Genomic DNA, 25,974 nt, shown 5'->3' on the forward strand with positions numbered 1-25,974 from the left:
ATGGTAGATATGTAATTAGGGGTGTGCATAGGGTCAAAGTTTCATGGAAAAACCTCATATTCTAAGGGACATTACGCCTCTATAGGCATCACTATTCATTACTAAATGCATGATTTTAAATCCAATATTCACATCAGGAACTGTTACTGGACATCAAATTTCGGTGTTGAGAAGGGATATCTCATGTTTCTCTTACTTCGGTTTTGATTGTTGTTTTCTTATCTTTTATTTTCAGTTTTTTCGTTCAAAATAATTTCTAATTGTACATTTTTTGTGCTATTTTCTTTTATTTCAAAGCTTTGGAATAGGTAAGGGCTGTAGCAAACCCCTAGGCTTACGTTGTTCGATTTTATCTTGTTCACAGATAAGACACGTGCGTACAAACTCCTCCACATCATTCTCCATGTCTGGCCAATAATACTGGCCAGACTGCAAGGCCAACGTCCTTCTTTGACCTGGATGTCATGCCCACTAGGTATCATGGCATTCCCTCAAGAGGTCACGCCGTAGGTTATTGTACTTCGGCACATAAAGTCGATTACCTTTTGTCTTGAGCAATCAGTCGTCAAGCCAGAATCTTCTCGTCTCGCCCAAGGCAGCAGCTTGTACGTTGTTATAAGCCTGGGTGTCTTGGCAAAGTCCAGTGCGAATCCGGTCTAGCAATGAAGTACTGACCTTTGTAATTGCTACTAAGGCTCATAATCGCAAAATTGCATTTTCTATTTCTACGCCAAGAGAGTCTTCCATGTGCGCGCGCTCGCCTTGCGCAAAGTGCATATCTCCTGCGCCTACGCTCGAGCCGCGCGCCACTTCATTTTCTGCTGCTACCACATCGAGCATTGTGCGCGTGAAGCAAGTGCCGGGTGTTGTGGTATGCGGGGTTTTAGCCACGTTCATCTTCTCCTCTGTCGCATGCGCGCATGATTCTGGTGCTAGCTGCGCCATGTACTCTAAGCTCTAGTTGGTCTCTTCCATGTAAGAGTTAGGTGCATCCACCTTCCTACTCAGTGCGTCTACAGCACCGTTGGCCTTCCCCGCCTTATACATCATCTGAAAGTCAAACTCGGCTAAGAAATCTTGCCAGCGGGCCTGCTTTGGACTGAGTTTTTTCTGCGTAAGAAAGTAGCTAGATGCGACATTGTCAGTTCTTACAATAAATTTGGAGCCTAAAAGATAGTGCCTCCAAAGACGTAAATAATGTACTACCGCCATCATTTCGCTTTGTAGTACAGTATACCGTTGCTCAATTTCATTGAGCTTCCTACTCTCATAAGCGACTGGGTGTCCGTCCTATTCTAGCACTCCTCCAATGGCATAGTTTGAGGCGTCGGTATGTACCTCAAATGGCTTGCTGAAATCAGCAAGGTGCAGCACAGGTTCAGCCACCATGGTGTCCTTCAGCTGCTAGAATGCTCTTTGGCATGTGTCTGTCCATTGCCACTTTTGGTCCTTCGTGAGGAGGTCGGTCAAGGGGGCGGCTATAGCTGAGAAGCCCTTGATAAACCTCCTATAATAATTTGCAAGGCCAAGGAAACTCCTAAGTTCACGCACCTTGGTAGGGATTGACCAGTCACGCACAGCCCCCACCTTCTTGTTATCCATCTATATCCGTCCTCCCCCTATCCAATGTCCAAGAAAGGACACCTCTGGCAACGCAAAGGAGCACTTCTCTTCCTTGACGTACAGTTGATTGTGTCTCAATGTCTTGAACACCTTTCGAAGATGTTCCTTGTGCTCGTCCATACTCTTGTTGTACACCACAATATCATCCAAATAAACAACGACAAACTTGTCCAAGTATTCAGAAAATACCTCATTCATGAGAGTGCAAAATGTTGCAGGTGCGTTGGTTAGGCCAAAGGGCATAACCATGAACTCGTAAGCCCCATATCTTGTTACACAAGTAGTCTTTCCCTCATCTCCTTCAGCAATCCAAACTTGGTAATAACCACTCTGCAATTTCAATTTGGAGAAAACTTGCACCTCTTTCAATTAATCAAAGAGATCTGCAATAAGGGGAATAGGGTACTTGTTCTTGATAGTTACCTTGTTGAGCGCCCTATAGTCGATGCATAGTCTCATACTTCCATCCATCTTAGTCTGAAACAGTATAAGGGCTCCATAAGGTGTTTTGCTTGGCCTTATGAACCGGCATCCAGCAGCTCACTGAGTTGTCTTCGCAGTTCGTCCAGCTCTTTGGGCGCCATCTAGTATGGTGTTTGTTCAGGCTTTCTTGCTCTGGGCTCAAGCTCTATGTGATGGTCCACCCCTCTCCTAGGTGGTAACCTCACTGGGAGTTGTTTAGGCATGACGTCTTTATACTCATGCAAAACAGTTTGTATCTCCTTAGGGGTAGGCATGACCTCATCCTGCTCTATAGCACAAATAGCAACAATGTAAGTAGAACACCCCTGCTTAAGACCTTTCTTAAGCTGGAGGGCTTATAGCATTAAGTCCTTTTCTGTTACATCTTTGCTCGTTCATAATCCCTACTACCCTAACATTGCGGCATTACAAAAGCCTTACAAACCATGAAAAACTCCATTCCCAAAATCACCTTGAAATCATCCATGTCAACAATAGTAAAATTCAGAAATCCTACCCACTTTCCTATCACCACATACTGCTTTCATTTTGCTCCCGTCTTTCTCTCCTCGTATCCTTAGGCGCCTAGCCTCCTCCTCCAAAAGGAAGTTGTGGGTGGTACCAGTGTTCACCATTGCTTTAACAGTATGTCCAGCAAGTGTAAGAGAGATAAAAAGAAGTTCTGTTAAGGGTCTTACAAGAAGTCGAGCAACCTTCTCCTCCTTTGAACGGACAGCAACATTGAGAAGGGTTAGAGAGCCCATCCTAGGTTCAATTCCTCCATTGTTCGTCTCAGTTTGAGTAGCATTGAGGAGCCTCTTTTTAAGACAATCTCTCGCAAAGTGTTCTCCCTCACATATGAAACAATGGACCTTTTTTTCTGTTTGTCCCATCTTTTCTTCTCTTCCGGCCTAGCCTTTGCATCCTTTGCCCATGGCTTCATCTCCCCTTTCTCCTTATTCTTAAAATTCATTTTACCACTATTATTTTCCTTAGACACTTTGTTAGCCGAATCATTCCTTCTCTCATATTCGATTAATTTTTCAGCCGTTGATAAAGCTGAAGCTAATGTCTTTACCTCCGTCTTCTCAATTCTTGCTCAGCCCATGGATGTAGGCCAGCGAGAAAGGAAAAGAGATGATCCTCATCTGTCATGTTGGATATACAAAGCATAAGGGAAGTGAAGGATTGTACATACTCTTTAATAGTGCCTTTCTGCGTCAATGCACGAAGTTCCTTGCTTGCTTGGTACTCGACATCTTCTAGAAAGAATTGCCTCCGCAGCTCCCTCTTGAAATCATCCAAGTGTGGACAGGGTCCTCTCCCTCTTGCTCATCTCCCATGTGTCTTCTCCACCAGATAATAGCATCATCAGATAAGAACATAGCAACAGTACTAACCTTGGCTTGATCGTTGGTAAGTTTGCTAGCATGGAAGTATTGCTCCACTTGCCATAGAAAATTATCTATGACCTTCGCGTGTCTCTTTCCGACGAAAGACTTTGGCTCAGGTACCTTGATCTTTGCTTGTGCGTGAACAACCCCTCCATTTGCAAAGGCTTGTTCGCACAAGGAGAGTCTTGCATGTAGCTCTCCAGAGAGGTCCTTGACATCCTTCCCCAATTGTCCCATCTCCACCCTCATGACGGAAATGGCTGAGTGGACGTCTTCTTCAAATCCTCTCAGCCAATTCGGAGATGGTTGCTCCTCAATCGTCCTTTGAACGAACTCCTCCCAATTTGTACAAAGATTTTCAACGTTGTCCAAACGATGTTCAAGAGTTGTAAAACAAAAATCAATGTCACTTACTTGATTTTTACCTCTTGAAGCATCTTCTCCACTTGTGGAAGTCATCAATTGCAACGTACGCTCTGATACCAGTTGTCACGTGGTAAGATTTTGGCTAAGTCCGTCCAGCCAAGCAGAATATTTATCCCGTGCGGCCTAGCTCTTCCCAAGAACTAGTCAGCCTCCTTGTGCCTACGGATCCTCCTCCAAACTTACATATTAGATATTACAAGATAAAAGGACAACGAAAAGACCAAAGAGATAGAAGAGAAAAGCCTGCTTTGTATTGAGAAGACAATATTACAAAGGGTGGCCAAACACTCTTGAAGGCCAAAGGCTAAAAACTCTCTCTATACACTTGAAGAGTAAAGAATCTCCAGATGATTTACAATGGGAGAGGCCCTTCCTATTTATAGCCTCCTCCCTTGGTCTTTAGAAGGCTAAGAACCCGTCCCTAGCCCTTAGAAATGCCCAAAAATCCGCCAGATCCTGAAAATTCGGTTTCTGGCATTGGAGGTGCCCTTGTCAGGTCCGCCTGGAGTCTTGGTCGCGTGGAACCCCATTTTGTCAGCCTCATTATGCGTCTGGGTGCAACCCCGCTTCGTACGGACACCTACAGATGCGCCTGGAGTCTTGGCCACACGTAACCCCATTTTGCCACACCACAGAATGTGTCTTGGCGCAACCGTGCTTCGCGCAGGTGCCTGTAGATGCGCCTGGAGTCCTGGTTGCGCGCAACCCCATTTCGCCCCCTGGGCTCAAAGCTCTGATACCAGTTTGTCATGGGGTTAGTCGAGCCTAAACTTCTTTAGGCTTGCAGAACTCAACCTCTCGTGATGGCCTACCTTCAATCTGTCAAAAGGTAGTATAGCCTCTAGCCCCTTAGATCAACGTTGCAAACTCCTTCCTCTCAAGTGAAGTACGAACATAAAAAGGTAGAAAGACAATGAAGTTGGGAGAGAAAGCAACCTTGTATTAACTCTAGAAAGAATACAAGGAGTGGTCGTCCACCTCTACAAAAACTCTCCCTCATGTCTGTGTTTTACAAGAGGGTGAATCCAAGATATGGGGAATTCATAACAATGGGAGAGGCCCCTCCTATTTATAACCTCCTCCCCTGGTCTTTAGAAGGCTCAGAAACCGTCCCTGGCCCTTAGAAATCTCTAAAGACGCCCAGAAATCAGCTAGATGTAGAAAATACGAATTTTGGCGTAGGAGGTTCCCTGGTCGCGCGGCGCCTGAAGTCCTCATCGCGCGGGCGCCTGGAATCCAGGTCGTGTGGCTCTTGGAGTCTTGGTCATGCGGGCCCTTGGAATCCAGGTCGCACGCACGTATAGTTGGAGTCCTGGCCGCGCGTAACCCCATTTCGTGCGCCCCTCGATTCCTGGCAGGGCGCGCGCAGAAGTCTTGGCCGCGCGCGCTCATGGAGTCCTGGCCGCGTGCAACCCCATTTCGCCCTACCTGCCTGTGCGTTCGCTTGGAGTTTTGGCCGTGCGCAACCCCATTTTGACCCGTTTTTCGTGTCTGTTGGCGTGCTTCCTTGTGTCTCGGCCGGCTATTGGGGTTTTGCACACCTTGCTACTTGGACATCCGTCTGGCAAGCTCAAGTATGTTTTCTTCCGCTGCAACTGATGTCAGGCTGGCCATATGTGTGTGCCCCTCTGGGCCATGCCATTGAACTTGGCATTGGTTGTTACTGCTGGTGTTGTGCACTAGACTTGCACAGTCTTTGGCCTTGGTATCTGGCCACACCATGGCTTCATCCTCCATCTCATATAAGAAGAATACCCAACAATGGTGAGTTGTTCTACTTCTTCATGATATTTTCTATACCATAGATCTGGAGGTGGGACTATACCACAGGCTTTAATGAAGAAGGCATTCCAACATTATTACTAACTTTTCATGTTCAATGGTGGAAGAATTTCCCCAACATTGATGCCAAAGTTGCAGAAATTAAGTCTGTCAGATTATATTAAGTGCTAGAGGTCCATTATGACCCGAAGAATTTATTCAACAATTTTAAGACTCAATTAAGAGTCCATTATCCGAATATTTCGAAAGCCCAATTGATGAAAAAACTCTTAGAATGAATGAAGGGTTCTATTCTTGATTTGTGTCATGAAAGCACACCGTCTGCATCCCGTCCAGCTGATGATAATATGTCCATATCCAAACCATGCTGCAGATGATAGTATTGAAAAAGATGAAGACGATAATGCAGATCATGCTATTGACTCATTACCCAACAATCAGCATATAGATGACGAGCATACAATGGCTGATTATTCGGAGACTATGGTTCATCTCCATGAATCTAAGTCTAAAAAGAAATAAATGTATTTACAGGATATCTATGTCAGAGTTCCAGCAAAAAAAATCGTCGGCAACATCCGTCCACACTTAGTGGAGGAAATCTTATCCTCTATCACATCAATCAAGACACCTACAGTATATTTGGTCGACATTCCACATCAAGTCACATCAATGGGATGCCAAAAGTAGCCGCCTTGCTTGTGTTAGATTTAAAGCTTTAAGAAAAAGAAAGATTCTCTGGGACCAAGCCCATCAAAAGTCTCTTTCAAGTCTCAATCATGGAGAAAATCATGAAGCTAACCTCAATAATAGAGGTGTCTCCACTCAGCTGCGTCAATCATAGAGGCCTATCTTTTCCTTAGTGGTGGATTTCAAAACATTATAGAATCCACTTGTATCCTCTCCTACTATATAAGGAGATGTTTTATTTTTTTAAGGCATCACTTGAAATTCGGAGTTCTCTCAGAGTGTACTCAAGGTTGCCTTCTTGATTCCTTAGCTTGTTCTGAAGTTTACTGTAAGTACATTAATATATTGTGAATAAGTTTGAAACTATTCTCTACTCTTTCTGTTTCTTACTGCCTTCTATTTAATTCCTTCTCCCGCTGTATTTGGTATCAGAGCCATTGAAGGCTAAATAGTGAATATCCAGGAATGAAGTAGGATATTATAAATTTTTTATATTTTAATCATCAGGGGAGTAGAACTAAGCTCTTAATGTTGTAAGAATTTTAATATTCATCGTCGTTCTTGTATAAGATATGGGACGTCACCCAAGTCGTGTTGAGCAAGGTCGTGTTGTCGAGGATGGCGTGAAAGGCCGTATTACTCGTAAATCATTGACAGACGTGTATCTACACAAGAAGATGATGAACAGTAAACTGATTATGATATTACGAATAATAGTTTAATTTATTTATGATTATCATATAATAAGTTTATAATATTTTTACTGTATACTAGGATATTCCCCTTTCTATTGTTCTTCGTCCTTGTTTATTGCTTTGTAGGTTCAATTGTAGTTTAATTAGTTTTAATTTTAATTTTAATTTTAAATTAATCTTAGCATGGCATCAAGTAGTTGAAATACTGGATTAGTTAAGAATGCATCTTTGGTTGAATATAAAGTTCAACAACAATTGAATGATTGGACAATTCCGTCTATTAAACCTACTTCAATCTACAAGAAGGGGACTTTTACCCTTGCTAGTACCATGGGAATTAAAACCATGGAACAAACTATTAATCTTGAAAATCAAGATTCCACTCTTAAATTATTAGAGTTAACAGATCTAAATAAGTATCTTGTAGATATTGAAAAGAAATATATGCATATTGGATGCATACAAATTGCATTCAAACCCCATTATTAGGGATGAATACATGTTTACAGGCCATCTTACGAGATGGAAGATGTTTTGATTGGAAACCCTCATTGATGGGTATAGTTGAAACTAGTCTTAGTAGAGGACCAGTTTATTTTAATGTCCATCCAAACCTTACCCTATCTTTAACAGATAGAAATCTTTTAAAAGCAATCCAATTGAGGATTGAAATATAGGGATGCAATTTTATTCCTGGAACTAAAACCATAGCAGTTATTGCTAGGATTCATTTTAAAATTATGAATACCCTAGTCCCTAAGGTACTGATCGAAACCGATCTTATGAGTGCCAATGTTGCCACTCCAAGAATGATCAATTGGGAGGAAATTCAATTCCCAACCACTTGGACCATTCCTCAGGTTGTTCCTCCAAAACTCCTGTTAAATCAGGATATTGATCAAGTCATTCAATCCACAGATGGAGACGTGATAATTAATTTCAAAGATAAGACTCCATACCGAGTCTCTTTGCCATCATCATCCAGATACTCGGATGTAGGTCAGACCTCACGCCTAGAGAAGTGGATGAAAAACAATCCTGTAAGGATGATTCCTCATTAAAAGGAATCCACATATCAGACACCCAGATACCTCATGGGGTCTATACAAAGAGGGAGCATAGCGCACTTCTCCCATTCCAGTGAAATGACTGGATTCAACACGTGGAGGATAGAGCAGCCATATAAGCTGAAATTTTTTACCCCAATAATTTAGGTTTTAAACGATGGTTTTTTGAAACCTATGGGGCCGCACAGCGCCTTGAACTATCAAAAGAATTTTATCTTTATTTGGACACAAATAAGGTTATTATGTCTTTTGTTGATTGATTCATGCGATATCGATTGAAGCACACACAGAAGCAACCCTTAGCTTCTACAACAACACTAACTATTTCAACCCTAACGAGAGATTGGCAGCTTCAATCTGGAATCAAAATCACATCCATTGATCCTCCAACTAATCCATTAAAGATTACATTCCCAAGCACTTTAAAAAACAAACCCTCTAAGGCAGTTGAAGCTATCACTTTTGTTAACCCAGACAACAGTACAAGCCCACTGGTGCAAATAAGGATACAAAACAATTATACAAATTTAAATCTTTGAACTATTAGTCATAAATTGACTCGTATTGAAGATTTATTAGACAAAAGTAATCCCGAGAAAATTTGTCATAATCCATATGACTTATCCTCTCGAAATTTACCTTTGCTGAGGAATAATAAACCCTTAATAAAAGGATAATAATATTTAACTTGTTAATGAATTATTATCCAAATTTTGAAATCTTAATATTAGTGCGGATGATGATACATCTTTAGAAGAAAAGATTAAAATTGCATAAGCAAAAGTAAAGGGAAAAACACATTATGTCACAGGCCTCAATGTTCTTAACGAATAGGCTTCTGATGATGATTTGTCGATCCCTCCTTCTATTTCAGGAGATATAACTCCTTTAGCATATTCTGATATTGAATCTGATCCTGCACAGTTCGGATTAACCAATATCAGTCAAACTGAAGATATTCTTCAGGAAATGATAGAACAACCAAGTATCCAAAATTAGATTATTCTAAAAAATCTACACGGAAATGGGATTTGAATCATAAATTCTATTATCATAGGCCTACACCTCAGGACCTATTGTATGAAGAAAATCTATTTACAGATTAGAAAGTTTATGATGGCCATTCCATATAGGAAATGGAATTTAGATGGGTTATCTGAATACCAAATCTTCGAAACATGTCAAAGGATGCTCATGTACAGAACCATTTGTCGGCAACATAAAAATATTGTTCAAGGAATTGTCGAAATGCTTACCGCAGGGTTTTCTGGTGCCCTGAAAGTTTGGTGGGATAATGTGCTCATCACCGAACAATAACAAGAAATTTATAATTCCAAAAAGGTAATTAAAACTGAATCAGGTCAAGCCTATTTAGGTGAAGATGATGCAGTTTATACCTTGATTTCCTGTATCCTACATCATTTTTTAGGTAATTTAACTTCCCAAACTGACAAGGGAAGAGAGGTTTTGCAAAATCTTAGATGCAGAACTCTTAGCCATTTTCGATGGTATAAATATGTCTTCATTTCTAAGGTCATGCAACGACCTGATGCCAATAATGAATATTGAAAAGGCAAATTCATTGAAGGATTACCCACTCTTTTTTCCAACAAATTAAAAAGGAGACTCAGTAATGAGGTAGGAATTATTAACTACCAGCAATATACTTATGGTCTCCTTATTAGTGCAATTATCCAAGAAGGTTTGACCCTATGTAATGACTTGAAACTCCAAGCTCAGCTCAAGCAACAAAATCTAACTGGGAAAAAAGAGCAAGGAGAGTTTTGTGAACAATTTGCTTGTAACACAGAACAACCACTTTCAGGAACCCTACTCTCACCAAAGTAGAGAGTATCCTAAGAGACAGTCGCATAAAATGACTAGTCAGGAAACCCGAAAACCTCCTTCTAGACCACCTCCTAGAAGGAATCTCCCAGACAAAAAGAAAATTGTTTGTTATAAATGTGGTAAATTAAGCCACTATTCAAATAGATGCAAAACAAAGGAGAAAATTAACCAACTTGAGATAGATGAAGGATTAAGACTCCAGTTGGCCAAAATTCTCTTAAAATCTGATTCTGGCGATGACATTTCTTATGCTTCCTCTAGCCAATCAAAAGAGGATCACAATTGTTGTTGTTCTCATCTACAATTTGTGGCCCAAATGCATCAGATTAATGTTCTTACTATTGATCAACACACTTTATTGGAGACCATTGATCAAGAGGAAGATCCTCTACAAAAAAGATATCTAATAACAGAATATCTTGACAAAGCCTCAAAGGATAGACAAGGGGTTAAACCCTATTCTTTGAAAGAAATTGTAAATCGTTATGAAAAATCCATTTCTTCAAAACAACCGGTCTCTCTGAATACTTTGCAAGGAGAAATTAAAGGTATCAAGCTTGAATTAAAAGAATTAAAATCTTTATATAAAAAGATTGAACAACAAATAAAAACTCAGGAGAAACAATCAGATGAAGTGTTTCTCAATCAAAGTACCAAAGTCACTCATCAAAAGTGGCATACAAAAATTAACTTGGTCATCAACCAGAACTTTGTCATACCTCAGTTGACAGCTCTGATTGATAGTGGAGCAGATTTAAGCTACATCCAAGAAGGGTTAATTCCAACCCAGTATTTTGAAAATACTACCCAATCTTTGGCTAATGCAAATGGCAAGAAAATGAAAATAAAATACAAATTAAACAATGCCTCAATCAGCACTAATGATCAGTGCATAACCTCAGACTTTCTGTTGGTTAAAGATATGACTCAACAAGTCATATTAGGCACTCCATTTTTGGAAAAAATTATGCCAATCAAAGGCATTGACAACCAAGGAATACTTGGAGAGGTTAATAATAAACCTATATATTTCTTTTTTAAATCTCAACCCAAAGTAAGTTTTATTAATGAGATTTCGGAATTGAGACATATAAAAGAAAATGAAATTAGTTTCCTGCATAAAGAAATTCAAGGAAGGATTGGTCAGGTTAAGACAGGGGAGTTGTCTAACCTTCCTTTTTATCAATTGGACTGCCTGTGTATGCTTAGGAGTCCATAACTCAGGATTATTTCTGAGTCGTTTGTGTAATATTGCTAAGTCTTGGGCCAGATTTGGATAATAGTCAGCAATATAATTGAGACTTACTAGAAATATCTGAAGTTGAGTTTTTTTTTCAATAATTCATCTGGAAATTTGGAAGCAAACTCAATGCTTCAATTATTTTCCCTTTGTGAATATTGTGACCTAAAAATCTGACAGAGGTCTAGAACAATTTCATCTTTTGTACCGATATCACCAGCCCATGACTGTTTTGAAAACATTTAAATGCTTAAAATGAGCATCAATAGATTTTGAATAAACAAGTATATCATTAATATAAACAATAGTGAATTCAGAATAAGCAGTAAAAATATCATTCATGATATTCTGAAATTTAGATGGAGCATTTTTCAAAGCAAAAGGCATAACATTCCATTCAAAGTGACCAAAAGGGACAGTGAATGCAGTTTTGTATTTATCCTTTTTATTGATTTGAATTTGCCAACAGCCAGATTTCAAATCAAATTTAGAAAAGATTTAGCAGAAAATAATATGTCTAATAAATATTCTTTGTTTGGAATAGGATACCTGATCTATTTCAAACAATCATTGAGTGGTTTATAATTAACCATTAATTGCGGAACACCTCGTTCCTTTTCTACATTTCTATTGACATAAAAGCAGTACAACTCCATGGGGAGTATGATTTTGTAATTATTTTTTTATCCAATAGATTTTGGATTTCTTTTTGCATAGGTCTAGAAAAGTATGCTTCATTTGATTAGGCCTTGCTTTGGTGGGAATGGTTCTTTCATTGAACCCATCAATATAAGGTAACGACACAATATATTTATGTTTGTCCCAAAATGTAGTAGGAATATCACTACAAATTTCTTGAGAAAATAATTTATAAAGAGAACTAATTTTCTCTTTAATGTTTGTAGTTTCCAGTTCTTGTTTTAAAGTTAGTCGAAACAGATGTTGTTCTAAAGTTCATCGAAACAGTTGTCATTCTAAACTTAGTCAAAATATAGAAAGAAAGGCAAAATATAGAAATAAGGCGAAATGTAGAAAGAAAGGCAAAATATAGAAAGAAAGGGAAAATATAGAAAGGAAAATGAAATATAGCAAGAAAGGCGAAATATAGTAAGAAAGTCGAAATAGAGAAAAAAAGGTGAAATTTGGGAAGAAATGCGAATTATAGAAAGAAAGACAAAATATTTAAAGAAAAGTGAAATATAGAAAAGAAATGAGAAATACATAAAGATAGACGAAATATAGTATGAAAGTTGAATTAGAGAAAGAAAAGTAAACAGTAGAAATAAAAACAAAGTATAGAAAGAGAGACGAAAAATAAAAAGAAAGTCGAAATATAGAATGAAAGACAAAATGTAGAAAGAAAGATGAAATATAGAAAAAAGGCAAAATATGGAAAGAGTAGGTGAAATATAAAAAGAAAAGTTAAAATATAGAAAGAAAGACTTAATAGAAAAAGAAATGGCGAAATATAAAGAGAAAGACGAAATACAGAAAGAAAGTTGGAATATAGAAAGAAACACAATAAATGGAAAGAAAGATGAAATATAGCAAGAAAGTCAAAAAATAGAAAGAAAAGCAAAATCTTGAAAGGAAGGCAAAATATAGAAAAATAGATGAAAAATAGAAAGAAAGTCGTTATCTAGAAAGTAAGATAGAATACAAAATGAAAGACGAAAAATAGAAAAAAGAAATGGTTAAATATATATAGAAAAGGAGAAATATAGAAATAAAAATGAATTATAGAAAGAAATGGCAAAACATATAAAGAAAAGATAAAATATAGGAAGAAAGGGCAAATATAGAAAGAAAAGCGAAATATAAAAAGAAAGACAAAATATAGAAAATAAGATGAAATATAGAAAGGACAAAGTGAAATGTAGAAAGAAAAGGTGAAATATAGAGAGAAAAAAGAAATCAAAGAAAGACAAAATATCTAAAGAAAGGCGAAATACAAAAATAAAAGCGTAAGATAGAAAAAAAGATAAAATATAGAAAGAAAGATAAAATCTGGAAAGAAAGTCAAAATATAGAAAGAAAGATAAAATATATAAAAAAAAATTGAAATATAGAATGAAAGACGATATATAGAAAGAAAGACGATGTCTTAAAAATTCTTGGCCATAGCTATTAATCCTGGAAGAAGATGATTTTGTAGAACTTTGATATGGGAGATCCATCTGTTCAATTAACATGGGAAGAAAGAAAAAAATCTCCTACTTAACGTATTTTCAAGACTATTATTTTTTCCCTTGATATGTTCAAATTCTACTTTATATCTGTTTCCAGTAATTATGCCTACCAAGTTTAACCATCTTCTTCTGCTTATTTTATTTTCTTTACTTCTTTGGAAGTATTTTACTATAGCTTCACAATCTATTCTTAATGAGAATTCCTGCTTATTAATAATAAAGAGTCTAAAAGCTTCTAAATAATAAATAATAGCTAGAATTTCAGAATCTATGCTACTCATGTTGCCTTTTTATTTTATTTTACCACTTGCATAACTAAAGATCCGTTCTTCTATTTTATCATTGTACTTATGAGGTTTAGCAATGAATACTCATCCCCATCCTATATTGCTACCATATGTTTCAATAATAAGATAATCAGAGTCAAGTGGCATTTATAGTTTGGCTAAATTTTGAATTTTTTCTTTTAATTTTTTAACTAAGTTTTTGTCTTCACTGTTGAAGAAATTTTGACCATTTGGGGACTTTTTTTCCATATAATGGTCCTATAAGTTTTCCTATATCTTTAATAAATGGTCTGGCATAATTTACTAATCCTAATAACCTTTGAAGTCGTTTGGTTTCTGAAAGATCATCTGGCATTTCTAAAATTTTCTTTGAAATATGTTCTTGTAATTCTATTTGGCCTTGTCTTATATTGACACCCAGGAATTTTATATATTCTTTAAATAATTCTACCATTGTTTTTCTAATAATGATTCCTTCTTTCATGAATTCTGCTAAAACTAATTGAAGATGACCAATATGATCTTCTATTGTTTTGCTAAAAACTAATATATTATCTATATATACTAATACAAAGGTATCATATTTTTTAAATATATTATCTATTTTACTTTGGAAAATGGTTGGAGTATTCTTAAAGCCAAAAGGCATTACTAACCATTCAAAATGTCCTTCTGGACATGTAAAGGTTGTCCATTCTATACTATTTGGATGTATTTTAATAGCCAAAATCCTGATTTACAGTCAGATTTGTTGAAAATCCTTTTATCTTGGATTCTATTTTTCAATTGTGACTTGTCTGGAATATTATAACTATTTGTAACAGTATTATCGTTTAGTCTTTTATAATTGATTACCATCCTAGATTTTTCTCTTTTCAGTCTCACTATGTTTTCTTACAATAAATGCGGCAGATCTATGTCGATTAATTGATTTTCTTATAGTTTCTAAGTTTAATAGTTCTGTTATATGGTTTTTGAAATCTTCTTTATCTAGATTAGTAACTTCTATATTGGTTTTCTTAACTATATAATTAGGATTAAGTAATTCTAGCCTACATTGGATATGGTTATTTTCCCAATGTTTGAGGGGATTTTCCCCAAAAGATTCTAATTTATCTAATTTATCAATAATCTTTTGGAGATATAATTTATCTTTATGGTTAATATTAATTATTTCTAAATAAAGCTTTTTAGTGTCTAAAAAAGAATATTCAATATCTAACATATGTTCTATCCAGTCATCAATGTCTTCTTCTTCACTCATAAGGTCCTCCTGCAATTCTTGGAAACTACGTTGTAGTTGTGAGTTTGGTACTATGTTTTCTTGTTGAATATTAACTTCTATAAGATCTTCTTTTGTAGAGTTTGGATCTAAGTTTTTTGGAGTAAAGGTATTAATTTCTTCGTAACATAATAACTTATTATCTAGTTTAATTATATTATTATCTATTTGTTTTTCTGCTTCTATTATGATGGGATGTTTTTGACTTCCTAGTTCTAATTTATGTTAACTACCTGGAATTTTGCATTTACAATTTTCTTTTTTACAGGCATGGTTGTTGTCTTCTATGGTTATTCGGGATCCACCACGCTCCATTGCTTGGTTAGATGTAATAGTGGATGAATAAGTGGTATAAACTGGAATAGTACTACTATTTTTGTTGAAGTGAAGGAAATCTCTACATATTGTAAGGGAACCATTATTATGAAGAATAAAATTAAGGCCTAAAATAAAATCTACTTTTAGTTTAAGATCTCGGATCCAGGTAAGAGGAAGAGAATAAGTACTAGAGAAAGAAGAACAATTATTATAAAATTGGATTTTGGTTGTATCAATATAGGTATTATAAGGGTTGCAAGTACCATATAATTGTTGGCTAAGAATTTGTTTATGTGTTTTCTTGTGGTATTTAGAAGGTACTAGTTTTTTATGAATGATACATTTTGTACAACCAGAGTCTACTAGAGCAACTAAAGTAATTGTATATTTATCTGGGAAAAGTATTTAAGCTCTAACAATGATACTAGTAAATGTTTTATCTTGGTTATATACAAAAGTGGTTTCAGGTTCTTTTGTATCTTGGTTACAGACATAAGAAGTCTCGGGTTCCTCTAAACCAATAGTGATACCATCATAAGAATTTTTTTCTAAAGTATCTATTTTATGTTTTATGAGACCAATTTCTACTTCACAATTCTAAATTTTTCTGGATAAGATTTCTAACGTAGTAGTACTTATTTTATTTTGTAAAGTAGGATCTTCTAGTTGAATTCCTAATGTCTTAAGACATGGAATATAGGCTTCACTAAAACATTGAGTACATTTGGCTCTATTTTTCTTGCTAGGATACCATAAGCATTTGAAGCAAGGGTTAGTATCTAATCTGTTTGCCACAACCAGGTATGTGAGCATTCCAAATTAACATCCATTAATTCTAAAAAAGAATTTGTAGGGCAATCTAGGTTTAATTTTTCATCTGAATCAGAAATATCTTTAGGAATATCATTTATACTGACAATGCTATAGATAGATTTTGTATTTAACATATATTCATCTACTTCTATTAGGTCTTGTTGAACATTTTCTACTAAAGAAGATATTTTGGAATTAATTTTTTGTCTTTTTTTATAAGTATTAGCAAGATGTTCAGATTGTCCACATATATAGCAGGTAAGCTTATTTTCATATGTTCGTTTAAGATTAAATCTTCTTACATGTCTTTCTTTATTTAAGTACGGTTTAATACTTTTAGATATTCTAATAAAGTATCCTTTTTTATATATTTTCTTACTCTTTCTTGGTTTATCATCTGAATCTTTTAATCCATAAGATCTTTTATCTTTCTTTCTATATTTTATCTTGTTTTCTATCTTACACTTTTCTGTATTTCGCCTTTCTTTATATATGTTGTCTTTCATTCATTTCTTCTTTCTTTCTATATTTCACCTTTTCTTTCTACTTTTCACTTTTTTCTTTCTATATTTCATCTTATTTTTTATATTTTTTCTTTCTTTTTATATTTCGCTTTTCTTTCTATATTTTGCCTTTTCTTTCTATATTTTTTCTTTTCCTTATATGTTTCGCCATTTCTCTCTATAATTCATTTTTATTTCTATGTTTCTCCTTTTCTATATATATTTAACCATTTCTTTCTTTTTATATTCTATCTTACTTTCTATATAACGACTTTCTTTCCATTTTTGTCTTTTTTCTATATTTTGCCTTCCTTTCAAGATTTCGCCTTTCTTTCAATTTTTTGACTTCTTGCTTTATTTCATCTTTCTTTCCATATTTTGTCTTTCTTTTTCTATATTCCAACTTTCTTTCTATATTTCGTCTTTCTCTCTATATTTCACCATTTCTTTTTCTATTAAGTTTTTCTTTCTATAGTTTACCTTTTCTTTTTATATTTCATCTACTCTTTCCATATTTCGCCTTTTTTCTATATTTCAACTTTCTTTCTACGTTTCGTCTTTCTTTCTATATTTTGATTTTCTATCTATTTTCGTCTCTCTTTCTATACTTTGTCTTTATTTCTAGTTTTTGCCTTTATTTCTCTAATTCAACTGTCATACTATATTTCGTCTTTCTTTCTGTATTTCTCCTTTCTTTTCTATATTTCACTTTTCTTTAAATATTTGGTCTTTATTTCTATAATTCACCTTTCTTTCCATATTTCACCTTTTTTCTCTTTTTTTATTTCTATATTTCCCCTTTCTTTCTATATTTATAAATTTTTCACCTTCTTTTTCTCTATTTCGACTTTCTTTCTATATTTTACATTTCTTACTATATTTCCTTTTTCTTTTTTATATTTCCTCTTTCTTTCTATATTTTGCCTTTCTTTCTATATTTCGCCTTATTTCTATATTTTGCCTTTCTTTCTATATTTCACCTTTCTTTTTATATTTCATCTTTCTTTCTATATTCCATCTTTATTTTGTATTTTGTCTTTCGCTCTATATTTTGCTTTTCTTTCTATTTTTTGTCATTCTTTCTGTATTTCACATTTCTTTATATATTTCTTCTTTCTTTATATATTTCATCTTTCTATCATTTCTTCATTCTTTCTATATATCACTTTTTCTTTCTATATTTCGGTTTTTCTTTCGATATTTTGTCTTACTTTCTATATTTTGTCTTTCTTTCTATATTTCATCTTTCTTTCTACATTTCGTCTTTTTTTCTATATTTTGGCTTTCTATCTATTTTTCGTCTCTCTTTCTATAATTTGTCTTTATTTCTAGTTTTTGTCTTTCTTTCTCTAATTCAACTTTTATACTATATTTCGTCTTTCTTTCTGTATTTCTCCTTTGTTTTTTATATTTCACTTTTCTTTAAATATTTGGCCTTTCTTTCTATAATTCGCCTTTCTTTCCATATTTCACTTTCTTTTTCTCTATTACGACTTTTTTCTATATTTTGCCTTTCTTGCAGTATTTCCCCTTTCTTTCTATATTTTGCCTTTCTTTCTATATTTCTCCTTATTTCTATATTTTGCTTTTTTTTCTATATTTCACTTTTTTTTCTATATTTCATCTTTCTTTCTATATTCCATCTTTATTTTGTATTTTTTCCTTCATTCTATATTTCGCTTTTCTTTTCATTTTTCGTTATTTTTTCTATATTTCGTCTTTCTTTCTGTATTTCAAATTTCTTTATATATTTCATCTTTCTTTCATTTCTTATTTCTTTCTATATATTATTTTTACTTTCTATATTTTGGTTTTTCTTTCTATATTTTGTCTTATTTTCTATAATTTGTCTTTCTTTCTAATTTTATCTTTTGTTTCTATATTTCATTTCTTTCTACATTTCACCTTTTCTCCATATGTTTCATCTTTCCTGTCTATAATTCGTTTTTCTTTGAATATTTCACCTTTCTTTATATTGTTCACTTTTCTTTATCTATTTCGCCATTTCTTTCTATATAACGTTTTTCTTTCTATATTTTTCTTTTCTTTCTATACTTCACCTTTCTTTCTATTTTTCTTTTTTCTTATTTCGTTTTTATTTCCTAATTCCATCTTTCTTTATGTTTTTGGCCTTTCTCTCTTTATTTCACCTTTTCTTTTTCTATTAAGATCTGATGATGAATGAAAAATCCTGTCACATTGTGCAGGTAGATGCTGGAACCCATTCGGCGTAAGTTCCTCACAACAAAGAGAAGACAGTTCTCACTAGTGTCAATCCTAATCAGTTCAACAATGAGAAGAGCAATCTTCACTCTCTCATCTGCGTCCTCATCTTCAACTTCTCCTATCCTCTCACATTTGATAACGACTATGATTAATTCCGATAGTGCGCACCAGGTTTTCGGAAAACCTCGATCAGAGCAAGCATTGGCAGCTCTATTGTGTCATCATCCATGTCTTGACAAAGGAGAAGTGGTATTCCAAGGCTACCTGTTTGACAAAAGAACTCGTCCGCACTGTTCAGGAAAAGGGGCAATCTCAGCCCCTTGCATCCTCTGTCTTTGACACCCTCGGTTGGTTAAAGGGCCCCAAATTCACTTCCGAAGTGTTCAATGTATTAGTTATTGCTTTCTGTCAGATGGGTCGCATCGATGAAGCTTCTTGGGTGTTCCGCAAGATTGGAAGTTTGCCAGTTATTCAGGCGTGCAATGCGCCTCTAAATGGATTATTGAAAATAGGGAGGTACGAATCTGTCTGGGAAATGTACCAGGACATGCTCCTTGGAGGTCTTTGCCCCAATGTGGTCACCTACAACACTCTGATCAATGCTTGCTGCGATGAAGGTCTACTGGATGAGATGGTTAGTAGGGGGATCAATTCAAACGTTGTCACGTATACGACTATCATCTGTGGATTGTGCAAGGAGGATATGATTACTGCTGCTGTTGACATATTCAGGAAGATGAACCTGCGGGGGATACTCCGAATATTTATACATATAACGTGCTGATGGACGGACACTGCAAGACCCTTAGTGTGCACCCAGCGCTTGAGTTGTACAGAGAAATGCTTGGAAATGGGTTGCAGCCAAATGTTGTTACATATAGTACATTTCGCTTACATAATGATTGGAATAAGAATTTGTGCGTCAATGTCGCAACAGTCTTGGCTGATGATAGAATTTAGAAACCTGCGTTTTTTTCCATGAAAATGACTAGGCTATTCTTTGTGGGGGCTCTACGTAAATGTCGCTTACACTCTCCCCCAAGAAGAAAACCAAATAAACTGAACACCATTCTCAGAAGGTGCACGTTCCTCAGCAAAGCCTTCTTGCTTTTTCGGCGAGTTTGGAGAAAAGGTATTGGTTCAATTGACGGCTTCACTTACCTTCTTGTGTTGAAGACCTGCACCAGGACGCCTTCTGTAGTCACGGGAAGACAGATACACAAATTGATGGTGAACTTGGGGTATGAACGCATCATTTTTCTTCAGACATCCTTGCTTGGTATGTATTCAGTGACTGGTAACATTCAGGATGCCCACCAGGTGTTCGAGGAAATCCCCCAAAAAAATGTTATTTGCTGGACTGCATTGATCTCTGCATATGTTGAAAACAGAAAGCCTAGGAAAGCTCTGGAGTTGTTCAGACTAAGGCAGATGAAAAATGTAGAACCAGACCTGGTAACAGTAACCATCGCTATTTCTGCTTGTGCAGATTGGGGAGCTTTGGAGGTGGGAGAATGGATCCATGCTTACATTAACCGAAGTAAAGGTTTCAAAATAGACCTCTCTGTCGAACGCTCTCGTTGATATGTACGTAAAATGCGGAGACATATAAGCTTCTCGTCAATTGTTTGATGGGCTGATAACAAAGGACATCACCACCTGGACATCAATAATCGTCGGGCACGCCATTCATGGTCAAGCAGAGGAAGCTCTAAAACTCTTTGCCAAACTCGAAGAAAGTAACCCAAGAACTATTCCTAATAGAGTTACATTTATTGGTGTTTTAATGGCCTGTAGCCATGCAGGCCTCGTGGAGCAAGGATTGCAGCATTTGGACCGTATGAACAAGAAATATGGACTTGAGGCCATGCATATCCCATTACGGGTGCATCGTGGATCTCTTTTGCCGTGCTGGACTGCTAGAAGAGGCATTGGCTTTTATTAGGCAGATGCCAATCCAGCCAAGTGCAGTGATATGGCGCACTATGCTGGCTGACATTGAGCTTGGACTTCACGCTCAACGAAGGCTGCTAGCCTTGGAGCCTAGTAGCCACGTCAATGATCATATAACTGTTGCCAATACCTATGCTGCCGCAGGCTTCTGGGCTGAAAAATCAATGCCAAGGGAACAGATAATGGGGCAACGTAGAATTCCAGGTTGTAGTTTGATTGAGTTGGATAACAGAATCCATGAATTTGTTGCAGCAGACGGGAACCACCCTCAAGAGGGATGATATATATGACATACTAGATGGGTTGCTCAAGAACTCGACCACTTACTTCGGGATAGACTATGGGTCTGGATGATAATGACACACCAACGAAGCGTCATTAGACAAGTAATACAGGACACCAAATAGGGAGATATAGAGAGTGTATCTCATTGCTGGTTCAATCCTGTATTGCTACTGATTCATTTTGTAAAGGACTGGTGGTGCCCCACAACATCTAAGGCGAGCCTCTTGGAGAAATTAACAACTCTTGAAAAAACTCAAGGAGATTGTGTTTAGAACTTACAGATTGCAAACAAACTAACCAGACTATGACTCGTTCTCTCCATCAAAATCATCAAAGCGGCCACTTCTATGCCTTCGGTTCTTTTCGCATCCAAGCCAACGTCCACTACCTGTAAATAACAGTGGAAGGAATTGATCAATCGTTCCTGTGATCTTTAATTTCAGAGAAATCAGTTTCAAAGTAGTGAAATAGGTTTGGGGACCCTTCCCTTAGCCTCGAAATGGACAGGTTTCTGATGATTACTAATTCGCTACAATATAGTGATACATGTTGTAGAATACAAAAGAACAAAAAAAATATTCCTCAACCTGTATGTCATGATTCTACACTTTTTTCTTACCTCCTGCTGCTTTCTGAACAACATACAGAGAACTCTGTATGTAGCAACCTCTTTCATATTTTGTTTGTCACATCAGTGTTCCCTTCTGCTGCTGCTGCTGCTAATTTACATCAGTGGTGTTAAATCATGCTGTGTCCGCAAACAGCTGACTACAATATCCTCGTACAGCTAAAAGATCACAAAAATATATATTAAGCGGTATGTAACCAAAATTGTTAGGGTGTCATAACGGTCTCTTTTTTTTTCCATCCAAAATACAGGAAAGCAAAGCATAACTAAACATTTTCATCCCAGGTTTATGAACATAATTCCAGAATTAAAAACAAAGAAACAAGGTGAAGCAGTCAGCCATCTGTGTTCAGGTCTTTACAGCAGGCCTCACCAATCCTAGCCCACTACCACTTCCTAAATGCTTAAAGTCAGTTGCGTCCAAATGATCTCCGTGTCCAGAATAGCCAGTTCCCCCCTTCTCCAAGCAAACCAGATTCCTCTCTTTGCACTCCTTGTTGCAGACCAAACAGACGTTGTCCTTTGCAATAAATCTATCCCCGCACTTCTTACAAAACACATGTCCACATGTGCTGACAGCAACAAGTGCCAATGTGTTCGTCAGAGTAACCTTGCAGCTGGGGCAGATATAGCTTGCATCCAACGACTTCGCTTTCTTATCATTATTGTCTTCTGTAAAATGAATTGGGAAAAGGGTTTTGAGTTTGAGTTTTTCTTTTCCTTCAGGACAGATTGTATCAGTGGAAGGGGCCTCCACTTTAACTGGGGCTTCAGGTGTGGCAGATGGCAGCCAAAAAGCTTTCATGTTCCGGAGGGCTTCCTCCTCAAAGGATGTAACCTTAACACTGTTGGCACCATGGAAGCCATTCTTATCTTGGGTATAGCTCCGATCATCATACTTTGGAACAGCACCATGGTTTTGCCGATCAAATGCATCAAGCTCCCGGGCTTTTTGCAGCATTAGTTTCTCCTCTTCTTCTTCTTTCTCTTGCTTCTGCTGGGTAGCACGTGCTGCTTGTTTCCTGAAAGTTCAAAAGGAACAGTCAAGCTTAAATTTAGAATTTGACTTGACTTGGCTTTTGTTAACTTCTTCAAGCAACCATTTGAATTTATTCAAGATGATACAAAATGATCATCCAAAGTAATGTTTGCTTGGGAATTATTTTTTGCGAATTCGATTCTAATAACAAAAATGCCAAATCAGTGCGTCCACCATAATACAGGGACTTCCATGTGAAAAATGGATGCAGCAAATGTGTTATTCTTCATAAATCAAACGGCTTATGAATAGACCATGAGCTCTACTTACATCACAAGTTAATAAAAAATATCATCAGTGATTGTTATATAGTAAATGCTCATGAATCATAAATTTACGGACATAATTTAAGCCATAGACTCCTAAATTAATGATCATGATGCGTCAAATTTCCGAACTATAAACCCATATCACATAAAACTCATCTCCATCTATTGTACTTTCACGTAAGTTTCCAATGGTTAATAAAAATCTACTTCTCTAATAGCACTCTTAGAGAACTATTTGCGTTCTCATCCATCCAGGAGCCTTATTGAACTCTTGTCCTAGTTGAAAGATTAAACACACGCTAAAAATTTGGCTTCAATCTTCCTTAATTGATGGCTTAAATAAATGTTCTCCTCCTCTATTTAAGCCACTAACTCTTGGGGCTACAAACAGATGTCAAACTAAAGAATTCACTCGGAGTAGTTCTTCATAAACTTCACCACTTTATGTCTGTAAGAAAACTCCACCAAAGCTTACAAATCACAAACAGTTCAACTTTTTTTTTTTTTTTTTTTTTTCGAATGATTACCAAGACCCAGGAGAGACGCAAGAAAACTAATGATGAAACCAAGGGTGGTTCAAATAAAAGCATGTTAACAGGCAATGCAGGTCTCTGACAAGAAAATCTCTAAGGAGGGCCAAGTCCCATCAGTTCATTCTCAGTCCCTCCCAAATACCCTACACCCTTTTCCTGAGGAAGGTAATCGTACATCCTCAAGAAGTGTCAACACGGAAGTACTTGTTATCCCTACTCCTCAAACAAATAAAGGGGTTAGAATGTCCGGGATTGCATCAAAGGAATATGATGCTGTAATCTATTGTGGGAATTATATAGTTCCAAAGTAGAAATTCTAGATTGACTAAGTGAGTAAAGGTACAAAGAGGTTGGGAATTGTATCTCAATCACGACAAATTTTATATCTCAAAACCCATGACTAACAAGTTCGCACCACAAAGCAACCATATCCAGGTTATAAAGCTATCTTCTTCTCATCATGATTTGGTGGCAGCAATAGCAAACTATACATTTCCCATGTAATGTGTCTCAGTATGGGAAGCTTTGTCATGAAAATTCCAAAAATTCAGCTGGAGTATATCTATAAGCAGTGTGCATGTGCCTACAATTATAAACTGTTTATCTAGTCCAAAACACACGGCACTTAATTAAAATCTATGAAGAACACAAACTATTTACGTAGTCCAAAGGCCAGAACTTAATTAAAAATTTTAAAGGCTATAAGCTAATTATCTAGTCTAGAGACCAAATTGTAGATAAAAATTTTAAAAGGCAATGAAAGACTATAGTCATCCTCAAAGACATATCATAAATCAAATGTCATAATTATTAGATGTATAAAAAGATATAACTGGATTGTTGACTTAAAACCATTGGCCATAAATAAAAGATCTTAAATAAATTTTTAGAAAAACAAACTGACCTCTTGATGTCTTTCTTCTGAGATAACAAGCACTGAAATATACACTCTTTGCAAAAGATATGCCCTTTATGGCAGCAGAGTGGATCAATAAATGGCTTCAAACAGAGGCAGCATGCATCAAACGGTTTAATTGAATCTTTTCCGAGTCTTTCCCTCTGGGTGCCATAACCAAGTTTCCGCTTCTCATCATAAGTGAAGAAAGCAAGATCATTATTGTTCTTTGAGTGCCGCTGCGGCATCTTGTCTGAACAATCACAGCAAACTTTATAAGAAAAATGAAAATATCACAATAAGAACAACCTGAATCAAAAGTAAATCAGCTGATCCTACTAAATACTGAAAAGTGAAAAGCTTCACTCTGTTTGAGTTCGAGCCCTCCCATGTCCGAGAAATTACAAAGGAATGTTGACCTTAAATAGAAAATACAGTACTGTCAATCTAGAAATTTATCGAGATGTCACTTTCAACACAGACTCTTTCTTCTTCTTCTTTCCATCAGCACCCTAAGTCCAAATAATTAATACCTCCATTATGTGTTCTTTCAGCAAATAAGCCAAAGCCTTAAAGAGTAATAAGATCAATTAAGGGATAACAGTGACAAGAAAAATGGGAGTGACCTATTATGGGTATTTGCCAGGTGACAAGTCCACCCCTGGAGTTAACAACAAAGACCATCAATGATTGTTATTTCTTGGAATGTATGCGGCATTAGTTCCCTCTAGATGTGTGCCACTGTGCGCAATCTTCTTGTCAAAAGTCATCTTATCTATTGTAATATTAGAAAAAACTAAATGTTAAAGTCTATCTGACTCCACTGTTCATGACTTATGGGGATGTCCTAATTTGAAATGGCAGGCTATTCACATTGGTGGCTTCTCAGGAAGAATCCTCCTCCTTTGGAACTTGTCAGTTGTTGATGTGGTGGATCATATCATTGACACTTTTTCTATCGGCATTAAATTACAGGGCAGGCTATTAACATTGTTGGCTTCTCAAGAAGAATCCTCCTCCTTTGGAACTCGTCGGTTGTTGATGCGGTGGATCATATCATTGACATTTTTTCTATCGGCATTAAATTACAGGTCAGGTGTACCGGCCTCACTTGGGGCCTTGCTGAAATTTATGGGCCCACTCGCTATCGGGATCATCGCTTTCTTTGGAAGAGCTCCCTGATCTTTTTCCTCGCTCGATGACTTGTCCCCCCCTCCCCCCCCCCCCCCCACTGGGGGCACAAATTATGATGGTTAGTAGGGGTGGCATCGAGCCGAGCCGAGCTTGATTTAAATATTTCAAATTCAAGCTCGAGCCAAATAATTTTAACCGAGTTCAAGCTCCAACCTACATTTAAAACTTTGCATAAAATACAAGTCAAATAAATTGTATATACAATTGTGTATACATTTTACACAAAATTGGGTATAACCTCTACTTAAAATTGGACGTAACCTCTATTTATTAACCCTGCATAAAATTATTCATAAAAGCTAAATAATTATGCATAAACTTTATTCAATAATC

General features: G+C 36.3%; 2 protein-coding genes and 1 pseudogene across 5 annotated transcripts in view; 2 read left to right on the top strand and 1 right to left on the bottom strand.

The window, feature by feature from the left end:
• Positions 1-4,339: 4,339 nt before the first annotated feature.
• Positions 4,340-19,805, top strand: LOC137943773 (pentatricopeptide repeat-containing protein At5g61400-like). Its single transcript, XM_068789207.1, has 3 exons — positions 4,340-4,515; positions 19,017-19,479; positions 19,578-19,805. Exons 1-3 carry the CDS (start codon positions 4,340-4,342, stop codon positions 19,803-19,805), a joined length of 867 nt encoding a protein of 288 aa, XP_068645308.1.
• A 24-nt stretch (positions 19,806-19,829) lies between these two features.
• LOC137943775 (putative pentatricopeptide repeat-containing protein At1g74400) lies at positions 19,830-21,152 on the top strand (annotated as a pseudogene).
• Positions 21,153-21,876: 724 nt separating this feature from the next.
• The window catches only part of LOC137944250 (E3 ubiquitin-protein ligase CSU1-like), a 61,265-nt gene continuing 57,167 nt past the window's right edge, over positions 21,877-25,974 (bottom strand). For all 4 annotated transcript variants that reach the window (XM_068789875.1, XM_068789876.1, XM_068789873.1 and 1 more), the window contains exons 2-3: positions 24,457-24,700; positions 21,877-22,733 (exon numbers count right to left, since the gene is read on the bottom strand). In XM_068789875.1, the coding sequence (XP_068645976.1) occupies positions 22,061-22,733; positions 24,457-24,695 (912 nt within the window). In that variant the 5' untranslated portion in view covers positions 24,696-24,700 and the 3' untranslated portion in view covers positions 21,877-22,060. The remainder of the gene's footprint in view (positions 22,734-24,456; positions 24,701-25,974) is intronic.

The sequence above is a fragment of the Aristolochia californica genome, unplaced genomic scaffold (assembly GCF_029961685.1).
Source record: "Aristolochia californica isolate CCGP_79_NKW_82.1479 unplaced genomic scaffold, dmAriCali1.0.hap1 SCAF_11, whole genome shotgun sequence".
NCBI lineage: Eukaryota > Viridiplantae > Streptophyta > Magnoliopsida > Piperales > Aristolochiaceae > Aristolochia > Aristolochia californica.

Coding starts and splice junctions, on each gene's coding strand:
- LOC137943773 (XM_068789207.1), top strand. CDS start 4,340: ATGCCCAAAAATCCGCCAGATCCTGAAAATTCGGTTTCTGGCATTGGA. Junction 4,516..19,016: donor GCCTGGAGTCTTGGCCACAC/GTAACCCCATTT, acceptor AGTGCGCACCAG/GTTTTCGGAAAACCTCGATC. Junction 19,480..19,577: donor AAGGTCTACTGGATGAGATG/GTTAGTAGGGGG, acceptor TGACATATTCAG/GAAGATGAACCTGCGGGGGA.